The sequence below is a fragment of the Zootoca vivipara genome, chromosome 11, assembly GCF_963506605.1.
Source record: "Zootoca vivipara chromosome 11, rZooViv1.1, whole genome shotgun sequence".
In the NCBI taxonomy this organism is placed as follows: Eukaryota; Metazoa; Chordata; class Lepidosauria; order Squamata; family Lacertidae; genus Zootoca; species Zootoca vivipara.
In genome coordinates, this window is record NC_083286.1 from 45,954,564 (window position 1) to 45,967,239 (window position 12,676).

General features: G+C 45.4%; 1 protein-coding gene across 3 annotated transcripts in view; it reads left to right on the forward strand.

Moving 5' to 3' along the window:
• The window catches only part of DAB2 (DAB adaptor protein 2), a 41,179-nt gene that overhangs the window by 9,782 nt on the left and 18,721 nt on the right, over positions 1-12,676 (forward strand). For all 3 annotated transcript variants that reach the window (XM_035100493.2, XM_035100489.2, XM_035100494.2), the window contains exons 2-3: positions 10,727-10,917; positions 11,876-12,015. In XM_035100493.2, coding sequence (XP_034956384.2) covers positions 10,821-10,917; positions 11,876-12,015 — 237 coding nt within the window. In that variant the 5' untranslated portion in view covers positions 10,727-10,820. The remainder of the gene's footprint in view (positions 1-10,726; positions 10,918-11,875; positions 12,016-12,676) is intronic.

The following is a 12,676-nucleotide window of genomic DNA, read 5'->3' on the forward strand; positions in this document are numbered from 1 at the left end:
TCCCCCTTGAAATAGGTAGCTTCAGGAATGACTGTCCGCCCCCCCCCCCTTTGTCTTGCCTACGCATACCAGGACACTTGGTAGAATAGGCACAATAGATAATGCTGTCTTTGCAAATACTTGACATAATTGCTAGTGCTATATCCTACTCAAGTGGAATGCAACCAAGTAATGCTGAATTTGTGTGCATGGCTGAGCAAAGGAGAAAATTGTCAGCGTTATCTCTAGTGGGAGGTGCAGTTACAGTATTCCTTTCTATTCCAGATCACACTCCTTAGTTGCTGATTCCAGGACATTGCAGGCCAGATGAAAAAAAAACCTCCTTTGTAAAGTAGAGTGAATGGGGAAATCTATCTTAATACTGAAGCCAGACCCTATGTGGGGATGGGTGAAGGAGAAATGTAGTTTCCCCTTGCTTGCTGGCAAATAATAACCTATTTTCTAATAGGTAGTAAAATGCAGGTCTCCCCTTGCTGCTTGATGAAGGGAAATAGGGGTTGAGCACACCCAGAAAATACTAGTTTTTTAGAAGTCTTTCCCATAGTATACATGAAAAGGATCTAGGGCAGTGTTTCTCAACCTTGGGTCCCCAGCTGTTGTTAGACCTACATCCCCCATCACTCTTGACTACTAGTCTTGCTAGCTAGGGATGATGGGAATTGTAGTCCAGCAACAGCTGGGGACCCAAGGTTGAGTTTCAAACACTGATCTAGGGGTTCTCTGTGGAGTGCAAGCTTAACATGAGTCAACAGCAGCAAAACATTCTAATAGTCCCACTCTATTCTGCCTGGTCAGACCATGCCTGAAATACTGTGTCCAGTTCTGGGCATCACAATTTAAGAAGGATATTGACAAGTTGGAACGTATGCATAGGAGGGTGAAGAGGAGGGTCTGGAAACCAAGCCTTATAAGGAACTGTTGATAGAATTGAGAATCTTTAGCCTGGAAAAGAGGAGACAGAGGAGATGTGATAGCGATCTTCAAATATTTCAAGGGCTGTCACATGGAAGAGGGAACAAGCTTGTTTTCTCCTGCTCTGAAAGCTAAGACCCAAACCAATGGCTTCAAATTTCAAGAAAGGAGATTCCGACTAAACACCAGGAAGAACTTTGACAGTAAGAGCAGTTTGAGAGTGGAATGAATTCCCTCAGAAGTTGGTGGACTCTCCTTCCTTGGAGGTTTTTAAGCAGAGGTTGGATGGCCATCTGTCAAGCATGCTTTAGCTGAGATTCCTGCATTGCAGGGGGTTGGACTAGATGACCCTCGGGGTCCCTTCTAACTACAATTCTATGATTCTATGGAATAAAACCCAATAAAATTGGAAGTTCCAATAAAATAAAAGCCAGCTGAATGGCATGGGTTATTTAAAGGGTGATAGCATACTCATTGTATTGCGGCTTTCTGCCCTCCTGCTTGTGGCTGCTTTGCCTTCTTCCATCTTTTAGATAATGTGTAGGTACTTAAAAACCCAGCTTGTGTATCTCAGATACATTTCTTGCATGTAGGAAGGAATTGCCATCCACGAGTATCCAAAATAGCAACACTTAATCTCTTACCTTTTTAAAAGTCTCTAATGCTTTAAATGTACTAATATAAAGATTTTTTAAGATCCTGTTCTGGATAAATGTATGGAAAGCAGATGTGTCTCTGAAAGTGCTTTTGGTTCTTGGAACTTAAAACCTCCTACCCTGTAGTACTTCGTGAATTACAAGTGAGGCCTAGAAGAAGGGCAACTCCACTGGGGCCATTACAAATTTCTGCAAGTATGGTGAAGACTGTAAGCCTGGGTTTGGGGGCCGGCACAGACATTGGGCACAGTGAGGCAGTGTCCTTGGGTAGAAGATGGCTGGGAAGCTGTGGCAAGGTATTGGGAGAACTGTGTGGCATATGGCCTACCTTGCACTGGAGGAGGATGCTGTTCCATTCCTATCACTGAGGGTAAGGCAAGAACTGCCAGTCTTATCCATAGAATGAGGAGGTGCACTTTGTCCTTCACCAGTGGTGGCTGGCATCCACTGCTCAGAAGACAAAGGAGCCCAACAGTAAGCAGAGCCAGAATCAACGATTCTAATTTTCTCCCATTCTCCTCAACACAGAGTTCTACAAGGGCAACATTGAGACTTGGGAGGAGGAAGTCAAGGCCAGCTGCTGGGCTGGTTGTGGTAGGAAAGAAGGCAGGTGGGGGCTGGCTAAGGTTGGTGGGCAGTGCCCCATTTGCCCAAATGGACAACCCACCACCGTCCTTCACATTTGGCTGTGAAACGCCTTGGGCTGAACTCTACCCACATGGCTCATTGATCACCGGTGGTGGGGGAAACCGACGATGGCAACCTGCATAATAAGACATTTTCTCCTCTGTCTAACACAGGCTTCCTCAACCTCGGCCCTCCAGATGTTTTTGGCCTACAACTCCCATGATCCCTAGCTAGCAGGACCAGTGGTCAGGGATGGTGGGAATTGTAGTCTCAAAACATCTGGAGGGCCAAGGTTGGGGAAGCCTGGTCTAATGTAACTTGTGATACCGGTAGTAAAGAACAAGTGCTGATATGAAAGCAGTGGGCAGATGGTCCATAGGGCTATTATTGCTCAGTTAAAGGGCACTTAATCGGCTGGCATGTTATTGACACAGTACATCTAAAAAGAAGGCTGCTCTTCTAGAAGCTGTGTGTGCATGATGGGACGGTGCCCGGGGTTAGCATTGTTGGGCATTTTCAGCCAGAGCAGCGTAGCCCTGCTGCAGTCCCTTGGCTGTTTCTGCCCTCTGTCCAAGTCTCCTCACATTATACATGGGCTTTTCTTAGTCAATTGTTACCTGGATTTATTTTCTCTCTGGACACCACCTGCATTATTTAAGTGGCTTTGCTAACAGTAGCAAGGTTAATGCAACCTAGTTATGTGGAACCTCTGGTCCAGGAATAGCAAACATGGCATCCTCCAGAAGTCGACAAGTTCCATTGACCCCTGCCAGTTGGCCAATGCTCAGAGTTGTAGTCCACAACATCTGGACGGCATCAAATCGGCTACCCCAGCTCCAGCCTAAAGCCAAATACAGGCCTCAGTCTAATCCCTGGCACTCACTACAGACCCACACCAAGCTTCCTTTCTCCAACTCGCTGTTCTTGTTCCATTCCTTCCATGTTCGTATTGGCATCTGTGTTCACTTGTGCAGCATTGGTGAGAGGCAAAGGGGACTGCAGAGGAATGGGGCTGAGCTGGCAATGGAAGATAGCGCTCTTCCTCTGCCACTGGCAGCTTGCTGCATTTTCCCCTGCTGTGCACTGTGAAGACTCAAGGCTGAGTTTTCAGCAGAATTTGTATTTGTAAGTGTCCTAGCAGGTCAAGGCTCTGATATACATGAATGTGCTATTGTGCAGATCCAACTCGGATAGTCATACAAAAATGTAGCTCTTTGGGTATGGTTTTGCAATGTGTGTTCATCTTCCGCTTTGTGGTGCTTCAGCCCTACTCCAAACACAATGAAAATATATATGTACAGTAGTTGGGATTAGGAATAGTGTAAATAACATTCCTTGCTGTGTGTTGAGACTCCTTCGAGCAGTTTTTAAGGGCTGACTGTTGGGTAGGGTGAGCTAGTAGCTTCCACGTCCCCCAAGCAACTTTCTCTTAAGAAGCTGATATGGGAATTATTGGGCTGCTCCCCTTCCTCTTCCAAAGGAAAGAGGGATTTTGGGGGTAGCTTCTGCCTTCAAAAGCTACCGTGCTTTTTATTGAGTCCCAGGCTGTGGGTAGAGTCAGTGTTTCATAGTAGCATCCCTATGGGGAACTAAGATTTGTGCAGACTTTTAAAGGGGCAAACAAGCCCCCACAGTTACAACTTGCTCAAAGTGGTATAGAATTGAGCACATGCTTTCCATATGCGAAAAGGCCACTATTTCAACCTCTGGTATCCCAGGATACCACAGTATTGCTAGAGGCAGGTCCATCGCTTGGCTTTGTATTTGGCAATATCCTCTGTGTGCTTGTGTATCAAGCTTCCTTGAGTGTTTGAATTATCGGGTATGCATCTAAAATAAATGAATAACACTTTCAGGAATGCCACCTTCTGGATCCAGTTTTTTTCCAGACATTTGAGCGCTTATACATATGTCTGTTCCCTTTAGCTGACTGGAGTACTTGCAATGAAAAATTCAGAAGTGCAAATTTTGCAGGACAGCTGTGTGTCTTCTTTGCATGTTGCTCTGCTTTGGGAAGTGTCAATTAGGAAAGTCCACCTTTCCAAATGTAGACTGAAATACAATCAGATTTATCCCCCTCCCTAGGAAGAACATTAAGGTTGTCTCTTTTCTCCAAAAGGGTTTTGAGAAATGTGGGGTTTGGTATATAACTGCATCTCTAAATCCCAATGTATTGAAACCTATTTATCATCTGTGTCTCAGGCAAAAGAGGCTCCTTAGGACATAGAAACCTACTTGTCCTAGACTCGGATAGCTTTGCATCTGGAAACTGGCAAGAAACTACCTGAAAGCTGTTGACTGACCTGCCCAGTTAAAACTGGAAAAACATACTTTAGGCACTCGGCTATTGGTTGGCACTGGTGTATTTTCTTGATCTGCTCACCAAAGGAAGTGCCAAGGCAAATGTTGCATGGCTTTATTTTCCAACGCTGGTACAGCCCATAAGCAATTTGTGCTTGGGATTCATTGGGGGATTCCCGAAAAGTCTTGTGCTACTTCAAAAAGTGTGACGGGCTTGCAGTGTGCTGGGCAGGGCCGTCTTGAGCAGATCGCTCCGCCGCCCGCCCCGCCCTCGCAGGGCGCATTTGGGTTCCGCGCAGCTTTGCCGCGCGGCGCCCTCCTTGCCAGGCCGGCGCCCAGCTTACCAGCCCCCCGCCATGGTGCACTGCGCCACCGGGGGTCTATGTAGAGCCGGCCCTGGTGCTGGGTGAGCTGCAAGCATGCATGGCTGCGAACATGAGCAGGCCTGCTGGTTGTAATTGTACCAAGAAAGGGGAAGCCAAACATACAGACCTACGTAGCAATCATGGCTTTAAGGCTACCTTTGGAGTGATGGGAGGCTGAATCTACAAAATGTAGTCCTGGAAGATCAGTCTTGCTTATATTCTGCTTCACTTCTCCCGTCATAGGAGCATTTGCTCAAATGCCAATGGGCATCCCTTCAAAAGAGGAGATCCTTCAGGACCTTGAGGGAGATGTCGGGTAGAACTAGACAGAACACTGGCTTTGGGTAGTTTTATCACCTAGGCATCTATAGTCGTTTAAAACTGCTAAACGGATGACAATGTTTTAAATGAGCACGCTTAACATAGCTGCATCTGTTTTGAGAAAGAAAACAGTCACAAGACACTGATCTAGAACATGCTATGTTTCTATGCCATGGACCCATGTGATGCCCCCCTGCAACCTACTGAAAATAGCTGGCAGCCTTCTGGCTGCTTCTCCCAGTAGTGTTCACTACAACCTGTAGCTGAAGAAGCAGGTTGGAGGGCAGTAGAAAGTTGTGGGGGCCCTTTCCCTGCTATTCCTCCAAATGTAGAAGCAACCAGTTTAAGTATAAATGAATAACATCTGTGGTCTTTCCTTGACTCATACAACCGTTGGCATGCTTGTGGTCATGAGACAACAGATCAGAATTTGTGCTTAATAGAAGAATGGAGAGTAACAGGATTGAGAACTTGCTCAGGTACAGCTACATTCTAAGGAGTGGTCACATGATGTCAAATCACCTTTTGAACCTCTTGGCTCTGCCTTGTGCCCTGTTAACACATGGCACAAAGCAGAACTGCTTATTAATTAAATTTTTTTAAAAAAACAAAACCATTGTTAAGGTACATCCCAAGAGGATTTAAGTCCCTTTTGTGAACTCCATACCAACACACCTTTTTTTTTTTTTTTAAAAAGGCTCTCTCACCTTGGCAATTGTAGTATTTACAAAGGTGTTAAGACAGGTGGTAGTTTTGCATCCCTGCAGCATTCCAGTTGCAAAGATTATGAGGGACTTGGGTGCCATGGCCAACCATCTTGGCAAGCAAATGGGTGCAAAGGTGTGGACCGTATTTAGAATCATAGAATCTTAGAGTTGGAAAAGACCACAAGGGCCATCCAGTCCAACCCCCTGCCAAGCAGGAAACGCCATCAAAGCATTCCTGACATATGGCTGTCAAGCATCTGCTTAAAGACCTCCAAAGAAGGAGACTCCACCACACTCCTTGGCAGCAAATTCCACTGCCGAACAGCTCTTACTGTCAGGAAGTTCTTCCTAATGTTTAGGTGGAATCTTCTTTCTTGTAGTTTGAATCTATTGTTCCGTGTCCGCTTCTCTGGAGCAGCAGAAAACAACCTTTCTCCCTCCTCTATATGACATCCTTTTATATATTTCATAGAATCATAGAGTTGGAAGAGACCACAAGGGCCATCCAGTCCAACCCCCTGCCGAGCAGGAAACACCATCAAAGCATTCTTGACATATGCCTGTCAAGCCTCTGCTTAAAGACCTCCAAGGAAGGAGACTCCACCACACTCCTTGGTCGCAAATTCCACTGGCGAACAGCTCTTACTGTCAGGAAGTTCTTCCTAATGTTTAGGTGGAATCTTCTTTCTTGTAGTTTGAATCCATTGCTCCGTGTCCGCTTCTCTGGAGCAGCAGAAAACAACCTTTCTCCCTCCTCTATATGACATCCTTTTATATATTTGAACATGGCTATCATATCACCCCTTAACCTTCTCTTCTCCAGGCTAAACATACCCAGCTCCATAAGCCATTCCTCATAAGGCATCGTTTCCAGGCCTTTGACCATTTTGGTTGCCCTCCTTTGGACACGTTCCAGCTTGTCAGTATCCTTCTTGAACTGTGGTGCCCAGAACTGGACACAGTATTCCAGGTGAGGTCTGACCAGAGCAGAATACAGTGGTACTATTACTTCCCTTGATCTAGATGCTATACTCCTATTGATGCAGCCCAGAATTGCATTGGCTTTTTTAGCTGCTGCATCACACTGTTGACTCATGTCAGGTTTGTGGTCTACGAAGACTCCCAGATCCTTTTCACATGTACTGCAGGTGTCACCCATCCTGTATTTGTGCCTCTTTCTTTTTTTGCCCAAGTGTAGTACTTTACATTTCTCCCTGTTAAAATTCATCTTGTGTCACCTCAACACAGATCTTCAAGCTGCCTGACCTCTGACCATTCCCCCCTAATCTCATGGTGCCTGCTGGTGCAATGAGTTCCTTCAGCTGAAATTAAAGGCGCCTGAGAGCGCTCTCTAGGAGGGGAACTGTGTTTCTTGGCCTCTATCTACTTGGCTGAAGAGGATCAAAGGAATCTCAATCACTAAAATATTAACTTTGTGAAACGGCAACCTTTGTACCCCTAAACAACCTGGTCAGCATTCCACTTGCTTCAGTTGAGTGATAACAAACAGCAAGCAAGAAGTAAGCATTCCATCTTGAAGAGAGAATGGGTCTCTAGAAAAATAAATGAAGCTGTTTATTTAATTTTATTTGTTTCTACAAATATTTATAGGTGGCTCCCTCATATAAAATATCCACGTGGCATACAACAAAAATTGCACACAGAATCATAGAATCATAGAGTTGGAAGAGACCACAAGGGCCATCCAGTCCAACCCCCTGCCAAGCAGGGAACATCCATCAAAGCATTCTTGACATATGCCTGTCAAGCCTCTGCTTAAAGACCGCCAAAGAAGAAGACTCCACCACACTCCTTGGTAGCAAATTCCACTGGCGAACAGCTCTTACTGTCAGGAAGTTCTTCCTAATGTTTAGGTGGAATCTTCTTTCTTGTAGTTTGAATCCATTGCTCCGTGTCCGCTTCTCTGGAGCAGCAGAAAACATCCTTTCTCCCTCCTCTATAGGACATCCTTTTATATATTTGGCCATGGCTATCATATCACCCCTTAACCTTCTCTTCTCCAGGCTAAACATACCCAGCTCCCTAAGCTGTTCCTCATAAGGCATCGTTTCCAGGCCTTTGACCATTTTAGTAAGATGCCATAACATACCTAATTGTAAAACTGGTGGTGCGTCTTGTTGTTGTTTAGTCGTTTAGTCGTGTCCGACTCTTCGTGACCCCATGGACCATAGCACGCCAGGCGCTCCTGTCTTGCACTGCCTGGTGCGTCTTGGAAGATTTAAAACAAATTGAGTAGGCCTGTTTTTCTAGATTAAAATGGGGGCTGTGGGAAGTAGACTATGGGGCAGGTGGAAGTGTAGCCTTTGTGGTATTCTGGAGCAAGGAGGGGCTTGTACAGATACTGTACTGACAAGTCCAGAATCCCTTCCAAATCCCACACTTAGGCTTGGAATTGGTCCACATCTGCTACACCTCTGTGCAAAAGCACGTGGATGGCACTTCTGCCGCCATTGGTTTTCCTAACCTCGGCATGAATCTGTCTGGTGCTTAAAATAACTGTGTCCCTTACTCAGTATAGCTATGTCGATAGGGTACCTGCCTTGCATCCGATTCCCAGCGCTGTGTAGTAAGAATAGACTGCATAGAAAAAACACTGAATTATATTCTCCGTAACACTTGAGTCTTAAGGTGCAGGGCTTGAAGTGTCTTGTGAAAGCTTTGGATCGTCTGAGGCTGTATGTTACCTGTTGAAACATTTTCCACAAATGGCTGAACAAATGACTCGCTGGTCCACCCAGGCAGTTTTGCTGTATTGCAGTTTTGCTGTTTTGCAACTTCAAGTCTGCAAAGCAGGGCTACTCAAAAGTAAACAGACACCCCAAGACCACAAGCAGATGATGCCCGCATCCCGTGTCCTAAATACTTTGAAATGCAGCCTCAGCTAGAATTTCTATGAGGTCAAGCTCAGCAAAAGCAACTCTGCCAACATCAGCCGGCATTTGAAAGCTGAACCAAATACCTGTAACAGGAATGAAGGCCAGGTCTGGTGCATATGGACATTGCATAGCTAGTAGTGTCCTTCCTGGCTTGAAAACTGTAGATATCCAAAGGCTTGCAGCTGATCAATGCATGTAGAACTAGTCATATGATGGAGCCTTCCCGGTGCTGTACCACTGAAAGCCCAACCCACCTACCACATTCAAATAACACTCCCATAGTGTAAAAACCAGTGGGGGTGGTAGCTAGGGAATAAGAGTTCTCAAGGCGTGTGCAGATGACCATTCCATGTTTTAAAGTGGTGCAGCTCTCCTAGGACTGCATAATATTATTCCCCGCCCATGGCTTCTAAGGAATTGGGATCTGCTGCATTTGTGTACACTACAATTTACAAAGTTTCCCTAAACTGATGGCTAAAGGTAGCATTCTGAAGAGCCCTAGAGAAGCTTAACGAACTCTCTTGCGCAAACCAGAATGAGGTCCCTATATGCAGGAATGTGCAATCTCAGTAGCTGCTTGAAGCATGTGTCTTAGTGACGGGTTTACTGCTGTCTGATCTCCCCTCTGCAACAGATCCCTGTCTTCAATTCACTTGGAGAAAGCCCCCCCCCCAATAAAAACCAGCGGAGTCTCAAAAGTGAACGAAATACAAGATTATAGCTTGCAATGTTTGTGCCTTGGGTAGGTTAGTTGCTCGCTAACAAATCTGTTAGCATGATGTTATTCTGCTAACACAGGCACCCCCAAACTTCGGCCCTCCAGATGTTTTGGACTACAGTTCCCATCATCCCTGACCACTGGTCCTCTTAGCTAGGGATCATGGGAGTTGTAGGCCAAAACATCTGGAGGGCCACAGTTTGGGGGTGCCTGTGCTAACAGTTGGCAACGAACAGGAGCTGGAAGGGCCAGCATCATTGATTCCACCCATGTTCATTCCTATGCAAGCTAATACTAGGCAAAGGCACATGCTTCATTTGTGCAGCATTTGTCTGGAGTTTCCCCCTTCATATCAGCTGCAGACTGTGATCCCTAGTCAATTCACCCAGCGGCAGGATGGCAGGGAGTGTGTAAGAGTCCTTGGTCTGGGTGTGGCGGTCTTAAAGTGCCTTGTCCTTTAGTATTGGTGGGGCTACATTGTACACACATTCCCAGCCTCAACAGGTGTCCCCACTTAATCTAAATCAGGCATCCCCAAACTGCGGCCCTCCAGATGTTTTGGCCTACAACTCCCATGATCCCTAGCTAACAGGACCAGTGGTCGGGGAAGATGGAAATTGTAGTCCAAAACATCTGGAGGGCCGAAGTTTGGGGATGCCTGATCTAAATTCTACCACTACTGTAAACGCTGAATGGGGCCTGCTAAGCTCCCCAGGTTTGTACCCATATCGTGGATGCAACCATCATTCTGGAAAATGAAGGGAGTTTGTTATGCAGCATGCCAGGAACCTTGTAACTGAATCACATCAAGTCTTCATGAATAATTCTTCACTGCGCCCTGAACTTATTGTTGAAGGAACATAAGCTCAGTAGCGGAGAACATAATAATAAAAAATTATATGTTGCCCTTCTGACTGTGTGGCTTCCAGAAAAAATATATTTTAAAAAACCATTTTTTAAAATTTATCTATGTATATGTGTTGTATATATGTATATGTTTTGCATATAATAGGTCCAGTTTCAGTCACTGTCCAATTCCAGTTCAAAAGGCTCAAGTAACAGATAAGGACCGCCTTCTGTAGTGCTGTGCTGAATGAATGAACAAATAGTCCTGATATGAAGCATCATTTTATATTCCTGTTTCTTGAGAATTGTGCCTTGTAACTCTTCAATGCAACGCAGTGGCAACACTGAATTTAATCCCAATTTTTGTCTCCTGAAGGTCAGAGTAGTATGCCTGTCCGCTGCTAGCTGGATTCCAGTCACTTTACCAAGTGCTGCATTCGCTCCTGGAGTTGAGACTGGTGCCTCTCACCATGTCGAACGAAGTGGAAGCAACCAGTGGAAACAGTCCGCCTGCCCAGCAACAGGCACCACCAAAAACACAGCCTTTCAAAAAGGAGAAGAAGAAAGGTAAGGCAGGAGTTGGCACCAGGAGGCAGGACAGCTCTGCAGCTCCGAAGGAGTTGCCATAATTAAGAGCTGCCGAAAACAAGCAGCAGTTGCCGCGGTAAATGCTCGATGACAGGCAATTTAGTCAATTAGTTCTCAACGTTGCAACCTTACGGTCACAAAGCCTGTCCATCATTAGTCCTTTTGATGGGTTAGTACACAAAATCGTGGAGACTCCCACCTGCCCAACTGGTTTTTTATTTAAAGGGGTCATAAACCAGAGCGTTGAAATAAGCAGACAAGCAGGAGTTTGGCAGAAGGCTGCCACCTACGGGCTTTGCCTTGGATTGCACGGTCACGGACGGATCCGTGAGTAAGAAGACAGTGGGCAAGGAATCTGTCGCAAACTCTGCCTCTTTACACCTAAAATGTTTGTGAGTGGATTGACCCTGCTCTTACCCAAGAGCATTCCACTACCAGTGTGGAGATGAAACGGTGGTTACACAATGAATGTTGATATAGCTCGTGGTGAAACATACTTCTATATTAAATTGCATCGTTAGGAATGAACAGCGATGTAGGTTCTGATTTTTTTTATAGCCTGTGCAGGACAAGCCAAGGCACATGATTGTCAATAATTCGGCCATCCTGGGGGCCAGTTGACAGACTGGTCCCACAGGCCAAATATATGATTGCTCTCACAAACGTGATGAACAACACAACACAACACAAGTCAGTAAATAAGGCTTAACTGCTTTATTTACATATAAACAAACTGGGAGTTCTACATCATGGCTCCCTCTCACTGGCATAACAGCCAGTAAAGAGAAAGAACAAAGGAACAACAGTCCCACGTAAACATCCTGTCTACGTCACTTCCACTCTATGGGAATGAAAACACATACAGTCATATGATACACAATAACCCTATGACTGCAGATGGGGAATGAATCCTAACAATGACCATATGGTTTTTCAGGGCCAGAAAAGACAGAAGAATTTCTCTTGGCCAGATTTCAAGGTGATGGTGTCAGATACAAGGCCAAACTGATTGGTATTGATGATGTTCCAGAAGCAAGGGGAGACAAGATGAGCCAGGATTCAATGATGAAGCTGAAGGTGAGTCTGTTGTATTTTCTGCTTCTTCGGTTTTTTTAAGGTGCCAGATCGTGGTTGTAGCTTCATGGGGGCTAGGGATTACGAATGGCATCCTTGCAAAACTGCAGCTCCTATAAGTTATTTTAGCAATGGCAATTATACCACCTTTCCCCAAGTATCTTAAACTAGTGGAGAATGGGTCCAAGCACATACCTGCAGGTTGCTTATAGTGCTGATTCAGATAACAATATAAAGTGGCAAAGTCAAATTTCAGGTTAAGTGCTAGAGCATTATGCTGTAGATGGAACTTGCATGCTGTATTGGGAATCCATGATGAGTTCCATTTAGTTTCTAAGGTGGAATGTCACCACCTTGTGTCAGAACCCCTTTGTTCATTTCCCCCCACAAAATAGCTTCATTAAGATGAATGAGGTTTTTGCTTATGTACTGAAACAGTGCTGGGAAATTCCTGTTTGAGACATGACTGTTCACAACACTGTCCTCCCACTATGTTGTTTGAAGGCCACACATTATGCCTTCATGCAACAAAGGACCCTCTGAATAGCCTCTAGGTGTGGTGGCAATCCCTGGGGGCTGCTTGTCAACAAACACTTTTGAGTTTCTAAGTTTTACTGACCTGGAATGCAAGACAACTGTTGCAAGACGATCCCCCACCCAGCCA